General features: G+C 41.6%; 2 protein-coding genes and 1 long non-coding RNA gene across 6 annotated transcripts; 2 read left to right on the plus strand and 1 right to left on the minus strand.

Moving 5' to 3' along the window:
* Nucleotides 1-15: 15 nt before the first annotated feature.
* On the plus strand, nt 16-2258 carry LOC143213992 (uncharacterized). 2 transcript variants are annotated; one of them, XR_013010075.1, is made up of 2 exons: nt 16-966; nt 1159-2258. It is a non-coding gene; the product is annotated as an uncharacterized LOC143213992 (long non-coding RNA). The 2 variants fall into 2 exon arrangements; XR_013010074.1 differs by having other exon boundaries at nt 1520-2258.
* On the minus strand, nt 1272-11965 carry Zdhhc8 (zinc finger DHHC-type containing 8). 3 transcript variants are annotated; one of them, XM_076434390.1, is made up of 9 exons: nt 11513-11965; nt 11233-11354; nt 10706-10863; nt 10469-10641; nt 10198-10392; nt 10035-10116; nt 9208-9422; nt 8948-9142; nt 1272-5706 (listed from the first exon to the last, which is right to left on the minus strand). In XM_076434390.1, the coding sequence occupies exons 1-9, from the start codon at nt 11602-11604 to the stop codon at nt 4977-4979; spliced, it is 1962 nt and encodes a 653-aa protein (XP_076290505.1). In that variant the 5' UTR covers nt 11605-11965; the 3' UTR covers nt 1272-4976. The 3 variants fall into 3 exon arrangements, with proteins under 3 accessions (XP_076290505.1, XP_076290503.1, XP_076290504.1); XM_076434388.1 differs by having other exon boundaries at nt 2681-5706; nt 9972-10116; nt 11513-11962; XM_076434389.1 differs by having other exon boundaries at nt 2681-5706; nt 8948-9121; nt 9972-10116; nt 11513-11960.
* Nucleotides 11966-18388: 6423 nt separating this feature from the next.
* On the plus strand, nt 18389-23286 carry Tpnc25d (Troponin C at 25D). The gene is made up of 3 exons (XM_076434441.1): nt 18389-18547; nt 21036-21456; nt 22842-23286. The coding sequence occupies exons 1-3, from the start codon at nt 18545-18547 to the stop codon at nt 22868-22870; spliced, it is 453 nt and encodes a 150-aa protein (XP_076290556.1). The 5' UTR covers nt 18389-18544; the 3' UTR covers nt 22871-23286.
* Nucleotides 23287-23425: the final 139 nt, after the last annotated feature.

The raw sequence follows: 23425 nt of genomic DNA on the forward strand, positions 1-23425 counted from the left end.
CAAAATGGCGCGATTTTCACCTGCCGGGGGCTCGAGCCCAGGGCCTGCCGGCCGGGCTGGGATTCAGCCGATTTGCAAGATTGCAAGGGTGCGGGATTCGCGTTCTCATTGCGTGATAATACAAACACGGGTTTTTTCAGTAGTCAAAAACGCCAGATAAAGGTCAATCTAGGCAGCAATCGCCCTCAAAGGTCTTATTTATTAACTGTTTATCAACTTATTATACTTTTGTCGGTAACAAGGGAGACTGCTACGCATTTGCAAAGTACTGCCACATTGATGCGACCCGCCCTGTGTCGCGCATGCGCGAGAAAAGTTGGGCTCAATCGAAGCACTGATTGGCCACATTAGTGTGATACCGTACTGCCCTCTCAAAAACATGCTGAATCCCAGCCTGGCCGGCAGGCCCTGGGCTCGAGCTGGCTCGAGCCCCCGGCAGGTGAAAATCGCGCCATTTTGTGCACAGGGGCCCGGCTAAATCGGCCTGTCTTGGTCTCAACGCTGCTCCAAGCATTGTGTTTGCCCGTAACCTGTCGGGCAGGGGCTCTGCTAGCTGGGTCCGGCGGTAGGCTCGGTCAGACTGTGCTGTCTGGGTACTTATACATATAGACAGATATAGAGATAGACAATGGCAGCGCGGGGTATAAAGAGTGAGAGAGAACAATAGCCAGTGGGATCGCACTCTCTTTCTAATTGACGAGTTGGCGGAGAGAGATTCGCTCAATGAAAGTGGCGAGTGCGTAGGAAACACGTAGGGAAATGAGAGTTGAGTGCGGTCACCCTTCCTAATTTCGCAAATTTAGTTACGATTTGATTTTGAAATATAAATGTATATAACGTGTGTGTGTTGTATTAAAATTTAAAGTTCTGAACTCTTCCGTTACTTTCCTGCCAGTAACAGTTCCCCACAAACTTAGGACACTTAGGACTGCTTAGGACTTGGGACGTAAATAAAGGTCAAAATAGGTACATAATTTCCCTCGATTTTCTCGACCTGGCGATACTGAAATAGATATATATACGTACGTTCCTGCATTTGGTCGCGCATGCGCATGAAACTTGTGCAGTATCCCAGCATTGATACAAATGTCCTCTCTGCTAAATGAAATATAAAATGATGTTTCAATGCGTTTAAATAGAGATTTTTCCATTTTTAAGGGGTTAAATTAAAGCTCAGAAAATGCACTTTATGATAGGCATATTGCAGTTTGATAACAGATGGGTTGTCATACCGTGAATTTAAATCTGAAACAACGAATGACACTCTCAGCTTTCATATTTCACGAGTTTTATTTCTGTAGATTGCTGCAGCGATACTAAAAGTATCGAAATGTATATGTATGTACATTCAAGTGATAATAACCAGCAATATTTATGTACAAATACACCGAATTATAAACACTAAACATTCTTCACACCTTACACATAACTTCTCTAAATCAATTCGTTTGAATGTTGCATCTGTCCTTTTGTTTCTTTTGTATGTTTTTCTGTAATCAATGTGTTGTTTCCTTTGTAGGGTATGACTGGAGTGGCATATGTATAAAATCATATGTTTCCTTGTTTTGGCACAGCTTGTCACAGGAAAGAAAAAGGAATACACGTAACTAAGAAGAAAAGAGCGTTGGAAGAAACGTTTCGAATGATTGCAGTGGACCGCTTTCCGTTTTCTCTTTTGTTTTTAACAAACTCAGCTGTTGTACGACTACTATCTGAAAGGAAAAGTCTCTTTCTTTAGCGAGCGAAATATAAGTATATATTCGATGTTTCGTAAAACTTTTTCTGGCTGTATAACACGTGTACTATATAACAATAATAATAATGATATTAATGACAATATAATTATAAGAAGAATTGGATTATCGACACGACGTCGAGTAAAACGAGCAAGCATAATTGTTTGTTTTTAGTTGATCTCGCGCAGTTATTCATTAAATCTGCACAGGTCTGATATTATTGGTCTCGCATACAAATACATAATACAGAAACCGACATGCGATTAGCTTTCCATTGGTAAAAGCAGGATATATTACAAACTTAACAATAGCGGTAGATGTACCAATAAATTTATGCAATGCGTATATTACAAAACTGTTTGTTTCTCTCTTTAATTTTTTTTTTTAAAGAAAGTTTGTTCGGTTCTCGGATGTGTCTTGTGTCTCCTTTCTACAAAGGCGTGTAAATTATTAGTTCAACATACTCTTGCCATGACCGGTCTCGGCTGTCTATAAAAATTAAAAAAAAAAAACAGAGTTGTTATCCTATACTCATTTACATGTCGGATGTTCCTATCATCACAGATTAAGCTACGGTTAAACTAACATACAAAGAATGTAAATGGATCGTCTGCCATAAACGTCATCTATTCGAGCTTCTGATTTTCGTTTTTTTTAAATTCGCGTCTAACAATTTGTACACCTCTGCATCGTTGAATCGGTTACTGTATACATTCTGACACGCTGGTCTGTTCGTAATTGTTTCTCGTTTGCGTCTGCTTTCATTCTAATACTCGAAGATTTCTCTTGTTACACATCCATTACGTGCATTCGCTTTCCTATTCGCATTGACACACCTCCGTCCCCAAAACTCTACATCATTTGTATTTGTTACTAGTAAAAATCAAGTCGATGGTATTAGTGGTCACATCAATAAAATCATCGTCCATAACAAACAAGTGAAATCATTATAAAGTCTTATATTTATTATTTACGTATAAATATTGTTAAATATGTATATTCAAAATTTGCTACACATTCCACGATTATTTTACACAGAATTCGTTATCTCTATCCTGGTAATGACTTAAATCGATTAAGTAACGTTCTTCTTCTTCTTTATATATATATTTTTTTTGTTTTTGTTCATTTCGTCTGTTGTTTTTATTAAACTGCACACACGAACTCTTCTCGCATCAACGAAAATAGGAAACTATACTGGGGCCGAGGCTCGACCCTGATCATTCTCGTTCCAACCTTTCCCTTTAAAAAATAGTAATCATTGTAATGGTAGTAATAATAAGTAGGTAAGCATAATTAATAGAACACAACGTCGATTAGAATCGAGCCTCGAAAAATGCACGCAATAATAATCCCTATGTTCTTTGTTACAGGTCGAAAAAGTCATGCGTCCGACAAAGAGCAATGAAACGAAGAGGAATGGCAATCGACGCTGCGCTTCTAGAAATTGAGTCACGACGTCATGGTATAAAAATCTAAACTGACCTTACTGTTTACTAAAAAATAGAATCGTTTTTCCCCCTTTTTTTCGACATGCGGAACGGAGAAACTGGTTCTCGCCGCTCGTAAGATTATATATGTATAATGTCTAACGCGTTCGGGTTTACTTTCGTTGACGGTTTCGTGACTCGATTATCCTCGACCGTCAATCGGTCCGAACGCCTATCCACACGTTTCCCACCCCGTTTGGGACGGGGGGCATCAATGAACACGTTGCGTCTCTTGCGCATCTAATGCTCCATCGATCTCTAACAACGACCAAAAAAGAAAAAACAATAATATCGCTAATAACGTGACACGACAGTCTTGCGCCGAAAAACAGACTTCTTATGCTCAAATCAGACCTAATACAGTCCATACAGTCCCTGTGTCAATAGTTCCCAAATGGAAAATACAATTCAACAGCGATACCCCTGTTCTCCGAAGACTATCGTTTACAATTCCGCGTTAGGATACAATTCAGATATACAAAGCTCCTCGATCGAGGTATTACAAGCAATTTCAACGTGAACTGTGACGCGAGGGTATTTCGTAGTCGGGCTTGGTACAATGAAATTGTTTGATGCCATCGTTTAGTCGTGAAATCTGAAAACAGTTACCATCGAGACAACTTGTAAAACTTCGCGAGAGAAAGAGAGTAGAGAAGCCGTATATCATTGTCTATGCTCAATGACAACTCGTTGAACAGTCATTGTGTTTGTTCCTTCGGAAAAGAAGGGTCGGTATCGTACCACGTGACCTCAACAAAGTATACAATACATATAATATATATATAATATACATATATATATTATATGGTGGCTCATCATTTGGACCGGAAGAACTTAACTAAAACCACGGCTGGGTTTGTAATATCGCTTCGACGTGTTCTAGCTGCATCGACATTTTTAAAAATATTTATTGCGGGTGGAACGAATATAGTGACGATACAGAACTCTTTGAGCGTTGTATATCGATGGTTAAGCGAAGTTTTTAGGACGCTAAAATGCTTGGATTCGAGCGATGAAAGTCTACCTAATCTAGAGCTTTCCGTTTGATCGGAGTTCATTGATCGTTTCTAGGCAAGAGACCGCTTCTATGCAGCGAAAAACACATTTGGTGGAGGTTACCAAACAAGATTATTATGGCCACGAATGAGGTATAAGATAAATTTAACATCTGACATTTTCTCAGATCATTCGACAATTTCGCCTCAGTTATATATATGATACAATAGAGACTAAATGTAGGATAATCTGTAGGTATATTGTTAAATTTTGTTGAAAACAACATAAACACGGTACGACTATCTTATTTACTTCAATATACACAGGCGTTTCTACGTGACACGACGAATCTCATTGAAAAAACTCGTGGTATACATTCAAGACGACTTTCTCTGGTCGAATCGAATGTATACGTTCACGTTACAAAGGTCACCATTTTTCGAATAGAAAGAGTGCAAGGCTTTATTCTACACGAGAAATTAGTCCTTCGGGGTAGTCGTGACAGGAGAAGAATGTTAAGTCTATCCTACGCCTTTGCGTTCACTTAAGTCAGGCCACTCGACGAGGATTTCAAGGAGAGATGTCACTATACTTGTTCCATCGGCAACAAAATTCAGACGGATATCTCGTAAGCGGCGTACGCTGCCGCTGTTCTGTCCTCTTTGGAACGAGAGACGCTAAGTGCCGGCAATCGATCGTGTACCATCTCCGTCCAGCCGCAGGATATCGCAGGCGCGGAGACGTTGAAGCTGGGCTATACGGATATCTCATAGTTCATGTCGTAGACACTGGCTCGATCGTTGGTGGGCGTGGTGGGCCGTTGAGATCGGTTGTCGTTCGGCGCGGACACCATCTCCATGGAATTGGTCATTTCCAGAGCACGAACGAAAGACATCGGTCTGCGGCGTGTGTCGCCCGATGTGGGCGTCGTGGGCGTCACCATGGCAGCTTTCCGTTTGACTTGGGGCGACTGGTGAGGCGGGAAGACCGGTACGCCGCCCCTCATCGCCGGATGGTACGCCGGTTTCGTTGTGTTCGCGTACAACTGTTGCGTGGGACTGGTAGGATCCGCTCTGTAGTAATCATAGGAAGGTGGTGGTCTCTGCGAGGGCGACTGGTGTTGACTCGTCGTTGTAGTTGTCGTCATCGTCATCGTGGTCGCGTTCTGCGCCCCCGGCGGAGCCGGGTAGCTGCCCGGAGAGTTGTCCTTCCACATGTAGACGCCGCGCTGCGGGGAGCCAGCCAGTTCCCGGATGTTGTCGACGGTGTTGTTCGTCCGGGAGTACGGATGGTCGCCGGCCCCTTGGCGCACCAACTCGCTCTCCGACAGGAAACGACGCTGGGGACTGTAGCCCGTCATCACGCCACCGCTAGACCCAGCTACACTGGCATTGTTCCCCTGCTGCACATCGTAATACGTCGATGCGTCGTTCACTCCTATAAAATCTGGCCGACGAACCTGCGTCGGCGTGCCCGGGTTCGATCTGCAACACAGATAATTCGCATTGGCTTCCATCAAACTTCGAACGACAAAGTTACTTTGATTCTTTTATTCGTTTCGTACTCGAACACACGGTAGCACCTCTTAACTTGCACGCGACTCGGTCTACCACGCCGGGGTAATCTGACCTTCTCGTTTCATGTTCGTTCCTCTTTTAATACTTCATCTACCGGCCTTAACACGTCCTTTAAACGTTGAGCATATCTCGAGTAAACCAGCAAGCTATCCTGACCAATCTAATCTACCAACTTCTTTCGAGGTTATCGCTCAAAGGAAGATGATCTCGATTCTTTTCAATAGCCTATTAATTCGTGTCGCTGAAACTCTTACTACCGGTAGCTAAAGTGTTAGATGACACGCGTGTCATCCGTCTTCTGGTTTTAGAGGTTTTACGTAACGTCCGCAGTACACCGCAGCCAACAACAAGGCCCATCAGTCTCCACGTTCGAATTGAGCGTACAAGTTCAGAGGTATTACTGTAACTGACAAATGCATGATACAGTTAACCAAGATGAGGATATATATATATATTTTTATATATATATATATATATATGTGAGTGCTGAGCATTGTAGCCATACAAATACGGCTCTGGCGATACATACATAGGAGAGATAAATAGATAGATAGCTAAAAAGAGAGAAAGAGAGACAGAACAGCGCAACATTCCTGTTATAAAACTTAGCATCTATCCAAGAAACGTAAAAAGGTATATATAATATAGCGAAACCTAGCAAATATGAACAACAATATTAACGTGGAGACGTTTATACTTGCGTGGTGGTCGACTGAAATATATGTGAGTACAAGTATATGCATATGTGTGTACACATGTGTATATACATATATATATAGGTCCGAGTCATGTATATTTCTCTCTTAAAGAATATAGATACGTATATATATGTAATATATGCAAGAAAGCATAACTTGAAACTACGATATGTCCTCGTAGAATGAAGTTCGTGTTTACCTGCAGTAGGTTGCAACATGATGGTAGAAAGCAGCTCCTTGCAGTTACCACCCCCTGCAGTGGGACACAAACTTATCTATATACCATATATCTTGTAATATATACATGCAGAGAAACTAATTCTCTACTATATTAAACATGATCTACGGTCGCGCAATACGGTTTCTTGTTTTTCCTTTTCTCTTTTCTTTTTCTGGTTTAGTCTTATCTGCTTAATTATTTTCTCGATCGCACACAATTTTTCATCGTTCAGAAATCGAGATGTATATAAATATATATGCACACACACGCGCGTAAAGGTACGTGCGCGTGTGTATATATACGTGTATATATATAAATATAGTGGTGAGAGTAATAGGAAGAAAAGAATAAGAGCAAGAGTGAGGTGTTCGCATAAGTGAGGGAGTACAGGGAATCTGAAGTAAAACAGGCTTCACATCATATCGAGAGGTAGCAAACAGGAACATCGAATAAAAGAAATAAACATATACATATATATATTTTCACTCGTTGTAATCGATATAGCGTGCTCGACAAATGCAATGGAACTATATTTACTAGTGTGGCGCTTCCCTCTTGCTCTCTACGTAGAATTAGAAACAATATTCTGTGCAACGTGAAAATGCCGCGAGATACAGTTACAAAAAGGTAAAAAAAAGATGTAAAATAAAAAAAAATATATATATAGTACATCTAGAAGATCAATATTCCAGAAACAAAATATCTCAAATATGTTCATATATATATATAGCAAGCTATCTAATATATAGTAATTCAATTTATAGAATTGAAGATGTAAAGCGGCCCCTAGACGTTCAATAATAGTGACAAGGCGCAATGAAAGGGCATATTGACCGTTTAGAAGGGGTTCAAACGCATTGGTCAATATATCGAAGCATATTGATAGAAATTTTGATTGAAGCACATTGATGTTTAGGAGGTTCATTGTCAATATTTCGTCAATCTCACTAGACCATGATGCGATATGGTGCAAGATTTCTCGCGCATGCGCGGGCGAAACAGTTAACGTATCTATATTACGATGATCAGTGGCGCACCCAGGGGGCTAAGTACCCCCCCCCCCCCAAGGAAAAAATGTTTAGCTCCCAAAATTAAAATCGCGGAATAACCCTGGATACTGTTGACAGAGATTTTGGATAAAAAAAGGTCATCACGCAAAACCTAGGGCTAGATTCAACTCGGCTCCCCCCAAGATTACATCCTGGGTGCGCCACTAACGATGATGAGGTAGCAGAGCCCTGAGGCAATTATATTGGCAGGAATGTACCGAAACAATCTGTTCCGGGCAAAAAGACTCCAAGACATGTCCTACGAGTTACAAAATATACAGAAATACACATGTTATACATTCATTTTTCAGAATCAAATCATACCAATTTTTTAAAATTCTGCGGGGTGCTCAAGGTACCCCATTTTATCGAGAATCTTACTTTACTGAGGCTGAAATCGCTGCGCATACGCGAGAAATCTTGCACAATATCGCATCATCACGTACAGGCCCCCATCCTGTTCGGGACACATCCGAAAAAATTTCTAACTGGAAAGACGGTTTCCTGGTAGGATTGAATGTTGTCATAACCTTTGTTTTCCACCTCGTCACAGTGCGCAGTCGCCGTATTGATAGCTACATTGACAATATTATTGAACGTCTAGGGGCCGCTTAACAAGAGATGTATATATATATAATCAAATATTCCGTTATATACAGGTTGTTCCGCGACTCATGGTCTACCGATTAGAAGATGATTCTACATGTAAAAATGAGTCGAAAAGAAAGAATAAAATTTTTCCTCGGTCTCTTCGTTTTCGAGAAAATTGATCTCGAAAATTTACTCGGTACTATAAATTTAATAAATCTATATCATTCATATAACTATATAAATAAATTGACTCTTGTTTTGAATTTTATCACGTACCGAGTAAATGGTCGACTTCGATTTTCTCGAAAACGAAGATACCGAGGAAAAAATTTTATTCTCTCTTTTCGACTCAGTTTTTTACATGTAGAATCACCTCCTAATCGGTAGACCATGAGTCGCGGGACATAACGAAGTATCTGATTAATATCTCTTGTTACATTTTCAAATCTATAAATTGAATTACAATATAGTATATTGCTCGCAGATTATTTATCTCAAGAGATGTCCATAGAATTCAAGTTCATTGTGTATCCGTTATAATTTTGTCTATTCGTATTCCGATTAGACGGATAAGAGTGGTGATAGTATACCTGCGCATAGGACTGGAAATAGCAAGAGGAGTTGGTACTCCGATAGCTTTAATCCGTTGTGTCGTTGGACTAGCACCACCCGGATCTTGGCCTCTCTGCGAAGCTGTGGCAGGCGATCCGCTCGCTTCCGGTGACAATGGATCGGGCGTGTGGCTTCGAGAGCCGTTTATTCCCCTATAGGTATCGACAACGTACCTTATGTGTATTAGAAAAGAAATTAGCAAACGCGTTACCATTTGCTGGCTCGTGGTTTCTGTTACCTTGGCCTCGGGTGGGGACTGCCTCTAGTGTATTGCATTGGATGGCGGTGTTGCGTTGGCGGAGGATGCCTGGGAGACTGGCTGTTCTCCACAGGTGGCAGGAAGAAATTGCTTTTAGAACCGTGTCTTTGCAGTGGAGGTGTGGGCTCGCAATCCGCTGATTGAGATGCAGTTGGTTCCATGTCTGTGTCCGATCCATCTCGTCCCGGAGATAACTGGAACCGACAAGACGCGTCAGTTGCTTTCGCAGTAGAGAACGAACGTTCGGTATCGAATCGTTGGATCACACTTTTGTACAGAATGTGTATCAAGGATACTGACTGGTTCAATCAGGATAGGTAAGGGACAGGGGCTGATCGGCAATAGCAACTTTCCAACGTCGTGAACAAGGTACTATAGATAGGAAGAATCGTTGCTCGATATTGTACTCTAAATAAATCAAGTCGTGAAATTAATGAACGGATGCGTGATAACTAGAGAAGTTCGTGCAGAAAATACTTTCAAAGTGCACCAATTGTGCAATAAAACTTGCAGTTAACACTGTATATAGTCTATGAAAGCTTTAAAGCACAGGAAGGGTAGCATAGCACGGAATTTATAGTTTCTTTCAAAGCCGAGTGAATTGCATAGCCGCACACTGCTGGTAAATGTACATCGAAGAAGCATAGAAACTTCATGCTAGAGAAGATGTTATTATTTACAGTTGTTAAGTCTTCTCGTACATAGTTATCAGAAGTGTGAAGCGATGTTGCACTAGCTCTTACCTTATTGTAAGCATTTGAACTGGGATTTCTAACACCATTGCTGCTATCCATGTAGGTTTTTACCTGGTTCTCACTGCCTATAGTCGATATCTCAGATGTGCAAGCTCCACGTCGTTTTCCTAAATACTTTTCTGGCTTGAGTAAACTAAAACATTCCAGAATAAATTGATTATTCGTTTCGTCTACTTACAGTTAGGAGTCGTGATTAATCGTTGCAACATATTACCTGGGATATTGTGGTCCGAATTGCGTGTAACAGCAATTGTGTAGGCAGCCACGGGAAAAAGGATTGTAGCCTCCGTTAAATTTGCCCGTTACCTGTTCGTTCGTCGTACGTCCTCTGGAAACAAGTATTACGTGGAAACCAGTCAGCCCAAAAATTGGAATGAATAAGAGCATAACCACTCCCATAAGTACAAATCTACAGTATGTGTAAGGATCATACGACACAAGAACACAGTTGTGTACCAGTTGATTAAGAAAGCAAATAAGGATACGCGACAATAGTGTCTACTTCGCCCAGTTGTTGTTTCCTTTCTAATACGAAATGCAGGCAGAGTCCAAATATACTGAGCATGTGAAAACTGAGTGACAGCAGAAAGAAAAAAAAGAATCTGTAGTTCCTCCTTCCGATGCAGTTGTTCAACCATGGGCAATGATGATCGAACGTCTATAAAATTCAAGATTCGATAAGTCATCCGTTTCGATGTCAATCCTCTTATTCATTTACAAACCTCGATACATTGGTTGCAAACGCTGCAATGAGAGCAACGGGGAGGCCTGTAGAACTTGCAGGTCGGGCACCATTTCATGCGCACTGTGATGCCATTGATATCTACACTTTTGTATAACGGCGCGCTAAATTCGTCCTCTTTATCTTCGTCAGGAGATGCTTTAAAAGAAAAATCATACGCATTAACCAACCGAACGTTCTTGGTAAACTTTGCATGCAACGTTCGTCCCCTGTAAAAGACGTAGCGCAGTCGTAAGTGTAAGTAGACATTGTTTCTACAATATCCAAGGACAAGTCTTTTCTTTATCGCAAAATGTTTATAGGCAACTACAAACAAATGGGGAAGACACGATCACGACGAAGAAGGCAGTTTACTTTTCATCGGACGTTTGGTACCTCGGCGCTAAAGAAATTCGAGTTACACAGGTCCGATTGTATTTTATACCTAGTCTGATGTATTTGCTCTGTAGCATGCTGTACGCTGGAGCAAACTAACAACTGCGCTACATCCTACGGAGCAAGAAGTACCTTTCGGTATAACACCAGGGTCCATGAAGGTGGCTAGCGTGAAATTGGCCAGCACAAGGAAGGTGATGACTCCCTGAAGAGCAGGCACCCATGTTCCCCATCGGAACACATAATACTGGCATCTGTAAAATCGAAGTTTCATTGACAAGGGGAAGAGCCGTGTGTGTCAACATAGACCGCGGAGAAATCTGTCGAACGAAAACAGGATGGCAAACCGTTGCGGCCTCTTACGAGAGGAGGACAGACGTGTGGTGCGAGATGCGAGGTGCGAGCGACTTACGGGAAACAGAAGAATAATGTGGTGGTGCCGAGTAGAACTGTCCAGGCACAAGTAACTGGTAGAAACTTCGCCCTCGCGTCGCATATCGGCATTCTGCACGCTCCACTTTGTGCTCGACGATTAACGAATTATTAATGGGTGAGATTTCTGCTAGCAGAAAACATGGCTGCGTCCATCGGCGCTGCTTATTTGCAAGTCCCGCGGTCCGTAGTTAGCACAGACTTTCATTCTCGACGCGCTCGCAGAACCGTTGCATCTTGATAATCGGTCTTCGTCTATTAAGCGCGCGTCACTCCGGCAAAAACATCCGTAACGTGATTAATGTTTAAACGCTTCGGCACGTACGATCCGCGAACACACTACCTTGCTGACATACATATATATGTATACATAACGTATAAGTCTGTCTCTCTTCCCGTCCTTTTCTCTCTCACTGCATGGAAGATGTCGGTATATAATTGTGCACGATGGCTAACCGAGCCCCCCTCCAACGCAGGCGTTCCGCAAACCTATCCAACGTGACCATGCCACAGAGCACGGAGCATTTTTTCAAAAAAGGCCAACCACTGTCGAAAGCTTCACGCTTGTCACTTCGAAATTTTGAGTATACACACTCACGGTATCGTCCAGTATCGTCGCTATTTCAAATTGACATTTCCATAGTCTGCAGGCAAGAAATTTGAAACGTTGGAAACCGCGGCAATATTCAAATCTAAAACTATTGGGTTCGCAAGAAAGTAATTTCGGTATTTGGGAAAATTTTGAAGTTTTATGAGCGCGGAATTATGAAGCTACCAGAAAGGTGGCAAACGATCGAACAAAATAGAAAATACTTGAATAGAAAAATTGGGTTTTATTTCACCTTAGAATACCGAAATTATTTCCTCGCCAACCCAATATACATCGCAATAGAAAACATGCAGAGGTTGCTACGAATGTCCTTATACGTTTACATTTTCTATGTATTCTGAGCGTTCAGAAGTTTGAACGGAAAACACAAAGATTCGCTTAAAGTGTTGCCTGTAATTCGTATACTTATCATTTCCAAGTCAAATGTGTAATTCTAAATCTGTCTGCATGGCGTACGAGGGTGTACTAATTGTAATTGTAAGTGGAAAAAAAGACTAGCGGGACGGCAGAGGAATGAGAGGAGATCTCTCACCTTTTCATAATTTGATTCGCTGACATTATCGCTTCGACCAATAGCAAAACTATGGGTATCTAATAACTAGACTGCGGATCTTTATGCAAAATAAAACATATTTGCCTTGATTGCCGGACACAGGAGCTAAATAAAAATTGTATTCGTCTTTGAATTATAAGCTGAAACTTATACATTGATGTCCTTACATATTTTTAACATGTCTACGTACCCATTTTTGTCATAAATGCATAACATCCGCAGGTTACTAATAACGGAGACTCTGCTAATAACCAATCAGACTCCTCTTCCCCGTGCTGTCCTGCTGGTCTTCTTTCCAGCAACTATATCGGTAGACACTTGGAAACTTGTGTACGCATGCGTGCTCGGGAACTTTTAGAGAACGTTCTATGCGACACCCGCAAAGCTGTGCGAATTTCAAAATTCGCGAACGCGTTTACCAACCGCTAGTCAACAAGGTTTCCGGAGCGCTTTGAAATATTTGAATTTTTCACGCGCAGATCGCGAACGATATTTTCTACGGAAAGATAGTTCATTTCGAACAAAATCGTCCCTATTTGCAGTCCGAATTATTTTTCAATTTTATTGCCAACAACTTTTATTTGAAATAATTACTTCAATATTTGTTTTTAAATAAAAAATAATTGCGCTCGGAGATATTTTAACTTGAAAAATATTTGTTTCTTCCGATCTAGGATATAAAAGTATACTAGAGTAATACCTCATAAAATACCTAAATGTTTAGTAATTGATTCGATACTGGGTACAGCAAATTTTAGTGGCGCTCAGAGTCACCGCATTCGAGTGCTAAGTGCGATGTCCCAAGTAGCCACGTGTAGCCACGTACGTCCCTAAAACGTACGCAGAATGGACGTAGAACGTTTGGACGTGAACTGGATCTGAAACGTACGTTTTACTTGGGGTGCGACGAAGTTGACATATGTAAAAGGCATAACAATCTTTAGAGGTTAATAAATTTCATGAAATTCTTTACGAAACAGGTACACGGATATTTCTTGTGCACAGGCCGTTGACAAAGGTATACGAGTCATCATTTACAGTTGTTTAGCAAACCATCCGTTGTTCTTGCACTAATTACAGGTAAACTGCGGATTGCATGCAAAAATTGAAAAGACATTCGTGAAATTACGATATCCGTGGTACAGTTGTCACTTTCCGATGTCCACGTAGATTGCTGGAAGAACGGTCTTCTGTCAAACGAAAGTTTACATAACGAAGCTCGTCGCAGCCCAAGTAGCCACGTACGTCTCCAAAACGTACGTTTCAGGTACAGTTCACGTCCAAACGTCCTACGTCCATTCTGCGTACGTTTTAGGGACGTACGTGGCTACACGTGGCTACTTGGGAGTATACTTTCGTCGGTGTGACTTTGCTTTTTATCTACGAATGAACGACGTGGGTGGTGAAGCGTCCTCGATCCCAAGTTACGAGTCGAGAAGCCGAGAAGCTGTGAAATTAACCAGCCGGGACCCGATGCCGATGCTACGAACGATACTGTTGCGCAGATTCGCTTGTTCCTCGAAATATGAACCGTCAAGGAATGCTTTGTCGATTCGAGATAGTTCGCGTATCGACGGGATTCTTCCCTCGAGTTCTCGCGACTCGTTGGCCTCTTGCCATACTTCCTAATATAGTGCGCCCGCGGCGCCCCTCCACCATGGCTTTTTTACTTGGCATTAGAAAATTTGAGCTCGTATAGTCCAATGATACGCATGATTTATCATTAGAAAAATTGAATTTTTTAGGGTAGGTTTTCTGGTAGAATCATTTTCCACAGAGAATGCTCGAAACATTTATCGTATTCGATGCATGGTAATTGTTTGATAAATTTGTTGGAGGCCTGTTGTAGACCCTTGATAGAATATTAGCCGCTGACGGGTCGCCGCATTTACCCGTCTATTCGAAGTAAGACGGTATGAAACGATATCGTTAATCTCTTCAAGGTGGACGCATGGAAATATCTAGTCCGATGACTGTGTATCTACATCATCCTTTATTTCGTTCGAGTCATATTCATCTGTAGGAGATATGGTAATGGCTCTACGACTGCAATCAACTCGGAAAATACGGATTACAGTTATCGAGTCGGAAAAATATTCTCCGCGGCCCGATTGGCTGTCGACTCGCTGTCGTTCGACGCTCGGCGAATCGGCGAGTAGCTGCCAGCAGAGTGGGAGTGAGGAATTGCAGTTTATAGTGTCAAGAAAATGACTACATTCAAACGAAAGCTATAATCATCTCTATTCCTAGGAAATTCGTTCTTGAAGAGGTTAATGTTCTAACGCGAAGCATAATGATGCGGACAATAATAAGAATCATTTATTTATAGAGCGGAATATATGAACGAAGGGCGAAACTTGGGAGAGATCCGCTGGTCCAACATCAGACAGCATCCGCATGCCTCTCTAACGAGTCGTCTTCTGACTCTGGCTCTTGCCAACGGACCGGTGATTTTCAGCGCTTGGCACCGAAGCGTAATTGCTTTTGCACGCTCGACCGTTGTCGCTTCTTCGTCCGAAGCGTATATGTAGGGAACGAAGGAGGAGCCAACGACGATAACCACAGCGATGATGACGAGGAGGATGCGCTGGCACCGAAAATATTTCTAACGAGACAAATTCTCACTTACTACTTATCCGTTGGCCGTTCTTCACAAGCGTCGTCGCGCCGCGCCGTTTCGAAACCGCGGATCGCCTGAATGAAAACCGAACGGTCTACACCGCCTAGGATCTTGACACTCGAAACGAAAATCTTGTACCGACCCGCTTATGATTGATTACTATCCCCATTATTTCTAGACCGGCTGTGGCAGTCTAGAGAGACTTAGCTAATAATATGCAATGACACCTAGCAGACGTTCGTTCGAATCAACAAACTCTCTATTCGAAATTTAAGTTTTCCTCGACAATTCTCGGTAATTTCGTTTGTCCCGTGTCGGAGCATTCTGTCTCGAAAAAAAAATTGTAACAGCAACTCGTGACAGTATGTCAGATAAATAGCTTCTTATCCATCAGTCGCCACTCCACCGCGAAAATCTAATTGATGCGTAGGTGATGCAGGCTCGGGCAATCTCGAGATGTTCACGGTACAACGAGAAACAATTAATGTCGATCGTATTTAAATTCCTGTTACGCTCGGTTCAACGGTAAGGTATCGACCAAGCTGAACGTTAATGTAGAAATAGACATCTGCCTTGTAAAATTGGAAAACTCGTTAAACATGGCGTTGTTGAACAGGTTCGGGAAACGATTAAACACGGCGCTGTTTATTTGTATACGCGTCCCCTCGCACCACCGAGCGCGCGAATCGCGAAGAGATAATTCCCACTGTCTGGAGAACCGTGTGATTCGTTGATGAATCGTTCGGAAAGAGACCGAGGACTCGTTATATTTTTACCGGACCCCGTCGCGGGGGTCTGGCCAGGTGGAACGCTTGTTGTAATACTTTGCGAATCCTGGTGGGCGGACGGATCCAAGAACAGCGACGGTGCTGAAAATTCCGCGTAGATCCGCGTTGTTATCGCGCTACAATTTATGTATAACCATTTGCGTCTTGCGGACGGATGGATTTACACGCAGGCCTTCCGAGCGAACCTTCCGCGGGACAGAATCGACGTCCATCAAAAGTAGACTTTCGCTGCTCCTCCGATCGAAAATCTAAGCGGTTGCTTTATAGCTGGTTTCATCTTTTAATCGCGGCGTTCAATAGAAAATTGCTTGCCAGAAAATTCGTTGAATTAGTTGCCGAGTTTGTTGCGCAAACGCAAATTCTATTCGGAAGATGTACAGTACAACGTTGACAACTTTTTAAGTATACAGGTTGTTGCATCATCTTTCTTTCACCTAGAAATACTACACTCCTCAAAAGACTTAAGGGATCACTTGTGCGAACCCGAAAAATTGGTCCGACTTTACGTGATCATAACTCCGTCAAAAATTGCCATATCGATATCGTTAAACAACGGTTTGAAAGCCTGAAACCTCTAGTTTCAGATGCTTTGTTTCAAATTGTTGAGATGTTGGTTTGTTACAAAGTTATAGCGAGATGAAGACAACATTGACGGTTAACAAAAATTTTGTGCAACTTTGGAACATCACACGGGGAGAAACAAATTTTTTTGATAAATCACGTTAATATCATTTGGAAGGGTGATCTTTCCTGTGTAAATTGTGTGGTTGTTGAATATTGTGCGATTTTTTTTATTCGAGTTATTCAACATTGAAGTAAATATGGGCTTTTTAACTTTAACTGGCTCCAGAAAGCGAAAAAATTATTGTAGAATCTTGTGCAAAAAAGCAATTTCATCCGTTAACAACTTTGTTACATTAAAAGCAATATTACAAGATTCTTGAAATGTTTGAAACTTTTACTATTTTATATTTCACCCAACCAATTTCTTCATAAATGCATAAAGATCCGTAGTCTACTAATAATAATATTTACTGCAGTGAGAACGCCTAGACGCCCTGATACGTCGATCACGTCTAGTATAAAGTGTAAGGATTGAATGATCGTTGGTCCGATCGAACGCGCTTTCGATTACCACTACATCCTTTTGTTTGACTGTGCGCCGTCTGCCAGAAACCTGCCAGGCCAACTTTTCCGAACATAACGAATTTATGAATGAACGCGATTTGCATCGGATCACGAGTCCTCCGCGTTTGATTCATGCCTAATATTAAACGCTCGGAGGCACGCGGGTTGCTCGATCGCGGAATTAAGAGATAGCCCGCCCGCGACTCGTTTCTAATTTCGATTCGGCGAGGGGCGTCGCGCTAGAATGTCTGAAATAAATTTCAAACGGTTGTCGTTTATCGGGCACACCAACAAAGTAAGCTGCTGCACTTTATCAAATCCGGGACACCGACACCTCCCGTTACACAGAATTTAATAAAGTACAAGCAATTTTGGTCGCCGAAACGTTTCGTCGATGTTTCAAAGTATAATATAAGAGTCCAATCAACCAACGAGCTATTCGAAGATCCGAACAAGTCGATCGACCGTTCGTCTCTTTCTCCGACGAATATACGCTGGCGAAATACGCTATGCAAATTATTTATTAGTAGACTGCGGATCTTTATGCAATTATCGCTTCCGAAAATTTTCAAAAAATCCTAGGATATTTTAATTTATGTCAGACCTAAAACGGCTACTACCGCAGAAAATAAGATTTTATTTGATCTGAGATTCTCTCTCTCTCTCTCTCTCTCTCTCTCTCTCTCTCTGTAGAGTGTAGACAGAGAGCGAAATAGCAAATTGCATAAACACCTGCAGTCTATTTATTAGCTATTCACTAGATATATGAGTTGAAGATATATAAGTCAGCGAAATCTCGTGGAACAGTATACGGCATATGGAATAGAAGCCGAGCGTACAAGGAATTTTGAGGGCCAGCTCATAGAGCGAGGTTCTGAATAGAGGTTGCGTCACCAATTTGTCAAAGACACCAGCGCACTGCTGATTAACACGGCCAATTCAATATGTTGCTGCAACGTACAGAAATTCGAGCGTAATTGCGCTCGCCGCCCCAAGCGTTTTTAGCGGAATTCTAAAGCGAGGGATCGAGATCGAACGATACCGCGATTTAAGCACCAAGGGTGCTCTGCGAGCAATCACCAAAGAGGTCTCGATGCGATCACGCCCGCGATGATTTAGCGCCGGCCTTCCAACTTCGCGGGGGGACCCACTTATAACATATTTCATTTTTCGTCGGGGCGCTCTATTTTTGCGACCACCGGTTTTCTAGCTGGTTTACCAGACGCGGACGGTGTCTTTATACCGGGACGGAAACGCCGCGGCACCGTCAGGTATCCGTCGTCCGTCGTCCGTCGTGCGAGACAACTATCACCATGGTAAGCCTGCAGAATCCACTGACAGTGCAACGGATGTTAACGTTCATCGACATTTTTCTTTTACTCGGCTGTGCTGCTCCGGCAATTCACACTTTCACGCAATGCCGCACAGTGGGACCTTTCGTCCAAATCAGAGACAAAATCAAAGAACTTTCGATAGAAATGAGGTAGAGCGATGAAATTTTTTAAAAATTAAAGCTGAAACTTTGCAGAATATGGGAAAAACAGGGAGATTATGGTAAGAACGTTTTTTAACGTTGAGAAAATTCGTTAAATTTGCACAATTTCGAGAAAATTGTGGTTTTTCCAATACCACGCGCAGAAAAATTTTTTTTTTAACATGCTGTACTTCATTTCCCGTAGATTTTTTCACGCTGATTTCAAATCTGGTCTCAAAATTTGTCTACGACCTCAGGATATTGCAAAATCGATTTCTTGAAATTCTACATGTTTAACGAATTTTCTCAAGGTTAAAAACCGTTCGTACAGTAATCTCCCTATTTTTCCCATATTCTGCAAAGTTTCAGCTTTAGTTTAAAAAAAATTTCATCGCTCTACCTCATTTCTATCGAAAGTTCTTTGATTTTGTCTCCGATTTGGACGAAAGGTCTCACTGTGTGCCGCTCGTAATATTAACACATTACCGACCGGTGATTATTGCATAATTTTGAAAAATCTATGGTACATGGCTAAACAATTTTAATGGAACCTTCAATAGCAGCAGCAGTTTTCATTGTGAACTAACAAATCACCCTCAATAACGTCATCTAGTACTTTCATTTAAAATTGTAATGTAAAAGAAAATTTCTATGCTTTCTTTTCGTACAGCACAATTATTGAAAATCCTATTAATAGGCTTTCGGTAGGTAAAGTGTTAAATTATACGATCATCTACTCTAGACTCTCGCAACTCCGACTACAGTTCATTTATTGTCTTTATTTTAACTTTCGGTGAAACAATTCTACTTTGCTCTTACATAATCGTTGCCCCGTTGCGCGGAAAAGACTAAAGGACGCGATTCGATTTTTCCGTTTCATCCGTGTAACACATTATGAATGGTTAAACACGTTTAAACAATCATTAAAGACGGAGAGACACCACTTTTGCACCAATTTTTGCGGATATTTTTGAATTTATCTACAAAAATAAGGGTCCAGCGGAAAATCGAACTATACCAAGCGATAGAGTAGACTTTTATCTCGAGGTAACCCTTTTAAGCTTCCGTGGTCGACGTTTTTTTCGAACCAGAAAGCAAAATATCTTCGCCCGACATGAGTTGCCGCCGCCGGTGGCGCTCATCACTAGAATGAACATTCGCCGCGCCAGAAATCAGCGCGAAAAACTCTATGTGAATCGTATAGTGGGAATCGAAATACTTTTTGGCTGTTGGACAGTGTTATTAATAGCTAGACTGCGGATCTTTATGCATTTATAGGAAAATTGTGTAAATTTCCAACAATGTTGCATTTGTAACGTCCAACCGTCAAACTTTTCGGAACCAGATTGTCATGCTACTAGTACAAAATTTCGGAACCTCGAGGTGCTGTATTGTCGTTTGTGACAGGCCGAATTGTTGTTCGTCTCCGCCGAATATTACAAATTATTCCTCTATAACGTAAAAATATGCATGTTGGGCACCGTACCCACCGTACCACGACTTTTAGGAATCATAATTGACCAATTCTGAACTACTCCTTGCAATGCTGAAGCGTAATTTCGAAAAGTCGTAAACCTTGTAATTGCATATACGTATATGCGAATTTAGCGATGTGTGCGTGTGCCCACACACTCTTGCACGGCTGCGCCGGCCACCTTAATAAAACATCTTAATAATGAAGATAGGCGACGAACCAACGGTGGTAGCGAATGTAAATCCGGTCACCGCGGTGACCACCATGGCGTTCAATGTGTTGAAAACACAAAAGGAAATTCGCGTTACTTGTGGGATTGCCATGTATGTTTAACACTAAACCTACACGACCGGTTCTAGATTTTTTATTTTACAACTTTGAGATTGTAAGGATGCTTTCATAAGGAATAATTTAATAAATATCTTGACTAGAGAGCACATATTACGAAGTCTAAACAGATTAACCCTTAGCACTCGAGTGGTGATTCAGAGTCACCGCTAAAAATTGCTATACAATTATTCAAAATTTTGCTCACATTATTGAATATGTTGGGATGCAACCAATTACTGAACATTTAAATATTGTATGAGGTATTCATATTCATTTCATATCCATAAAATGGAAAAAAAATCATATTAGTTCTCTTGTTCGATGATCTTTTGCCAAAAGGAATAAATAAGAAAACATTTTATTGATGAAAGTTCATCGCTTGAATAAAGAAATTCTTTCTTGTCAACCCAATAAAATAACTCCGAGTTCAAAGGATTAATCTTGTCCTGCTTTCATAGCTCGGTACGTTTAGTGTTAATATCTGGTTTGTACATGAAGAGTAGTGCGATCGAACGACTTTCCGCAGGAGGAAGACGACCAGAAGATGGCCGTGTTGCGGAAGGCGTTCCAGATGTTCGACACGACGAAGAGCGGCTTCATCGACACGCTGAAGATCTCGACGATCTTGAACACGATGGGTCAGCTGTTCGATGACGCCGAGCTGAACACGTTGATCGGGGAGAACGACCCCGAAGGGGTCGGCAAGGTGAACTTCGACGGGTTCTGCAAGATCGCGGGCCGATTCCTCGAGGAGGAGGACGCGGAGGCCATGCAGGAGGAGCTGAAAGAAGCCTTCCGTTTGTACGATCGCGAGGGAAACGGATACATCACAACGGCCACGCTCAAAGAGATTCTCGCTGCTCTCGACGATAAGCTGACCAGCGCCGATCTGGACGGTATCATCGCTGAGATCGACACTGATGGGTCTGGCACCGTGGACTTTGACGGTGCGTATAGTATATAGTGTATAGTATACACTGTAGTATAGTTTAAGTATACACCTTTCGCTCCACCTTCCTTTTTATTTCTTTTCGATACTTCACAAGACGATGTTGCTGTATTTTTCACGATTATGGGTGACAACTGCTCCGTGATGCCAGAATGAGCTCCAAACGGAGCTCATGTACTCTCCTCCTTACCCCTTCCACTATTCCATTTCAAAGCCGTGCGCAGGCGCACACTCCACGGTCCCCATCGCGCACGTGCAACGTGTCTCCCATTCGCCCCACTCATTCCCCGTCATCAGAGAGGGAGTACATACATCATTTCACCGTGACTCCCCACATCCGGCATCACTACAACTGCTTTTCTCATTCTCCCTTTGACGAAGAAAGGCGTACCGCTAGAAAATTAGTTAGAAAGTTTACAGTTTCTGCCAACATATGTATGAGTAAGGTAATAATTAACCCTTTGCACTCGGAGCTATTTTAGCTCGAAAATTAAAAATTTCTTCCAGCCTAAAATAATTCCATTTTATATGATCTTTTTCATTTCAATTTCATGAATATGAAATTGATATAATACCTCATACAATACTTAAATCTTTAGTAATTGATTAGATCCCAACATATTTAATAATGTAAACAATATTTTGAATAACGGTGCAGCAATTTTTAATGGCGACTTTGAGTCACCACTTGAGTGCTAAGGATTAAACTGCGGATCTTTATGGAAAATAATTTTCTACGTCGATTGCAAGAAACAGTAGCCATACTACTTAATATCTCTCTCCTTCTTTAATGATCTTAACGGGGTAGACTCTCGTTTCCAGGATTGCAAGGGTGCGGGGTGCGCCTTCTCATTTCTCAATAATGCGAAGATGGATTTCTTCGGTAGTGAATAGTGCTAGATAAATTCTCGCTGAGAACGCGCATCTCGCATCCTTGCAATCCTGGAAACGAGTCCAGCCACTTGATAAGTTCAAAATAAAATAGCACCCCGGCAAGAACAGTGTCATAACTAAAAAATGCAATATTCTCACAATAACGATTCGAAGAAAATTATAAGATTCCCGTCGAAATAATACAGAAGATAAACAATATATTTTTGGAAGTAAATTGGGATATTTGGAAGTAAAACTGTCCTTTGGCGGTTCAATTAGGAGTTAGAAATCATTATTTTTTGAGTTGTGTCACTGTTCTTGCCGGATTATTAAATTTTTTAAATCATTCTACCATTTTAGATTGCATCGAGTAATTGCGTCTAGTAATAACAGTTACACGCGCATAAGTAGAATGTTAAAAAAACAGTCCCAGCGGCCATATTGCACAGTATTCGCAGAACCTTGTTCCTGGATCACTTTTTCTACAGCGCTCGGATGTTTTTTTTGTAGAATTTATGGAGATGATGACGGGAGAATGATGACCGGTTTGAGGCGACTGACACACCGTTGTCAAGGAGGACACGGTTCGTAACGACGCGACGTTACGATATTGTTGGGAAGAACGGCTGGCACGGAGTTCGTTTGATGAAAATAATCGGTTTCGGACGCTTCGACTCCCTGGATCACCGTAGAACTACCCGAAATTCATGCAGATTGTAACAATGAATGCATTTGTTAACTTCTAACTCTACTATTGTAGACACTAGGTTGTATTTAGTTCTTTCGTTCTATTCGAGGGTTTCGAACGCCCTGGCTTCTCCGTTTTCGCCGAAGTATTATTAAGCTAATGCCGCGATTAGAGAATCATTAATTGTTAGAACGTTCGTTTACAATTGTTATACATATACGAGAGTCCCATGTATGTACATAAATAAAACTTGACTGTACGTCTTCACTCCTCGACTTTCTACTACATTATAGAATCCGGATAGTTGAATAATAGAAACATAATAATAGTATGCAGAGTGTGTATAGGATGTTCGATGAGGATGAGATGGAGAGAATGAGGATGGATGGGGCGGATGATTTTCAAC

Source organism: Lasioglossum baleicum, chromosome 12 (assembly GCF_051020765.1).
Source record: "Lasioglossum baleicum chromosome 12, iyLasBale1, whole genome shotgun sequence".
NCBI classification, from domain to species: domain Eukaryota; kingdom Metazoa; phylum Arthropoda; class Insecta; order Hymenoptera; family Halictidae; genus Lasioglossum; species Lasioglossum baleicum.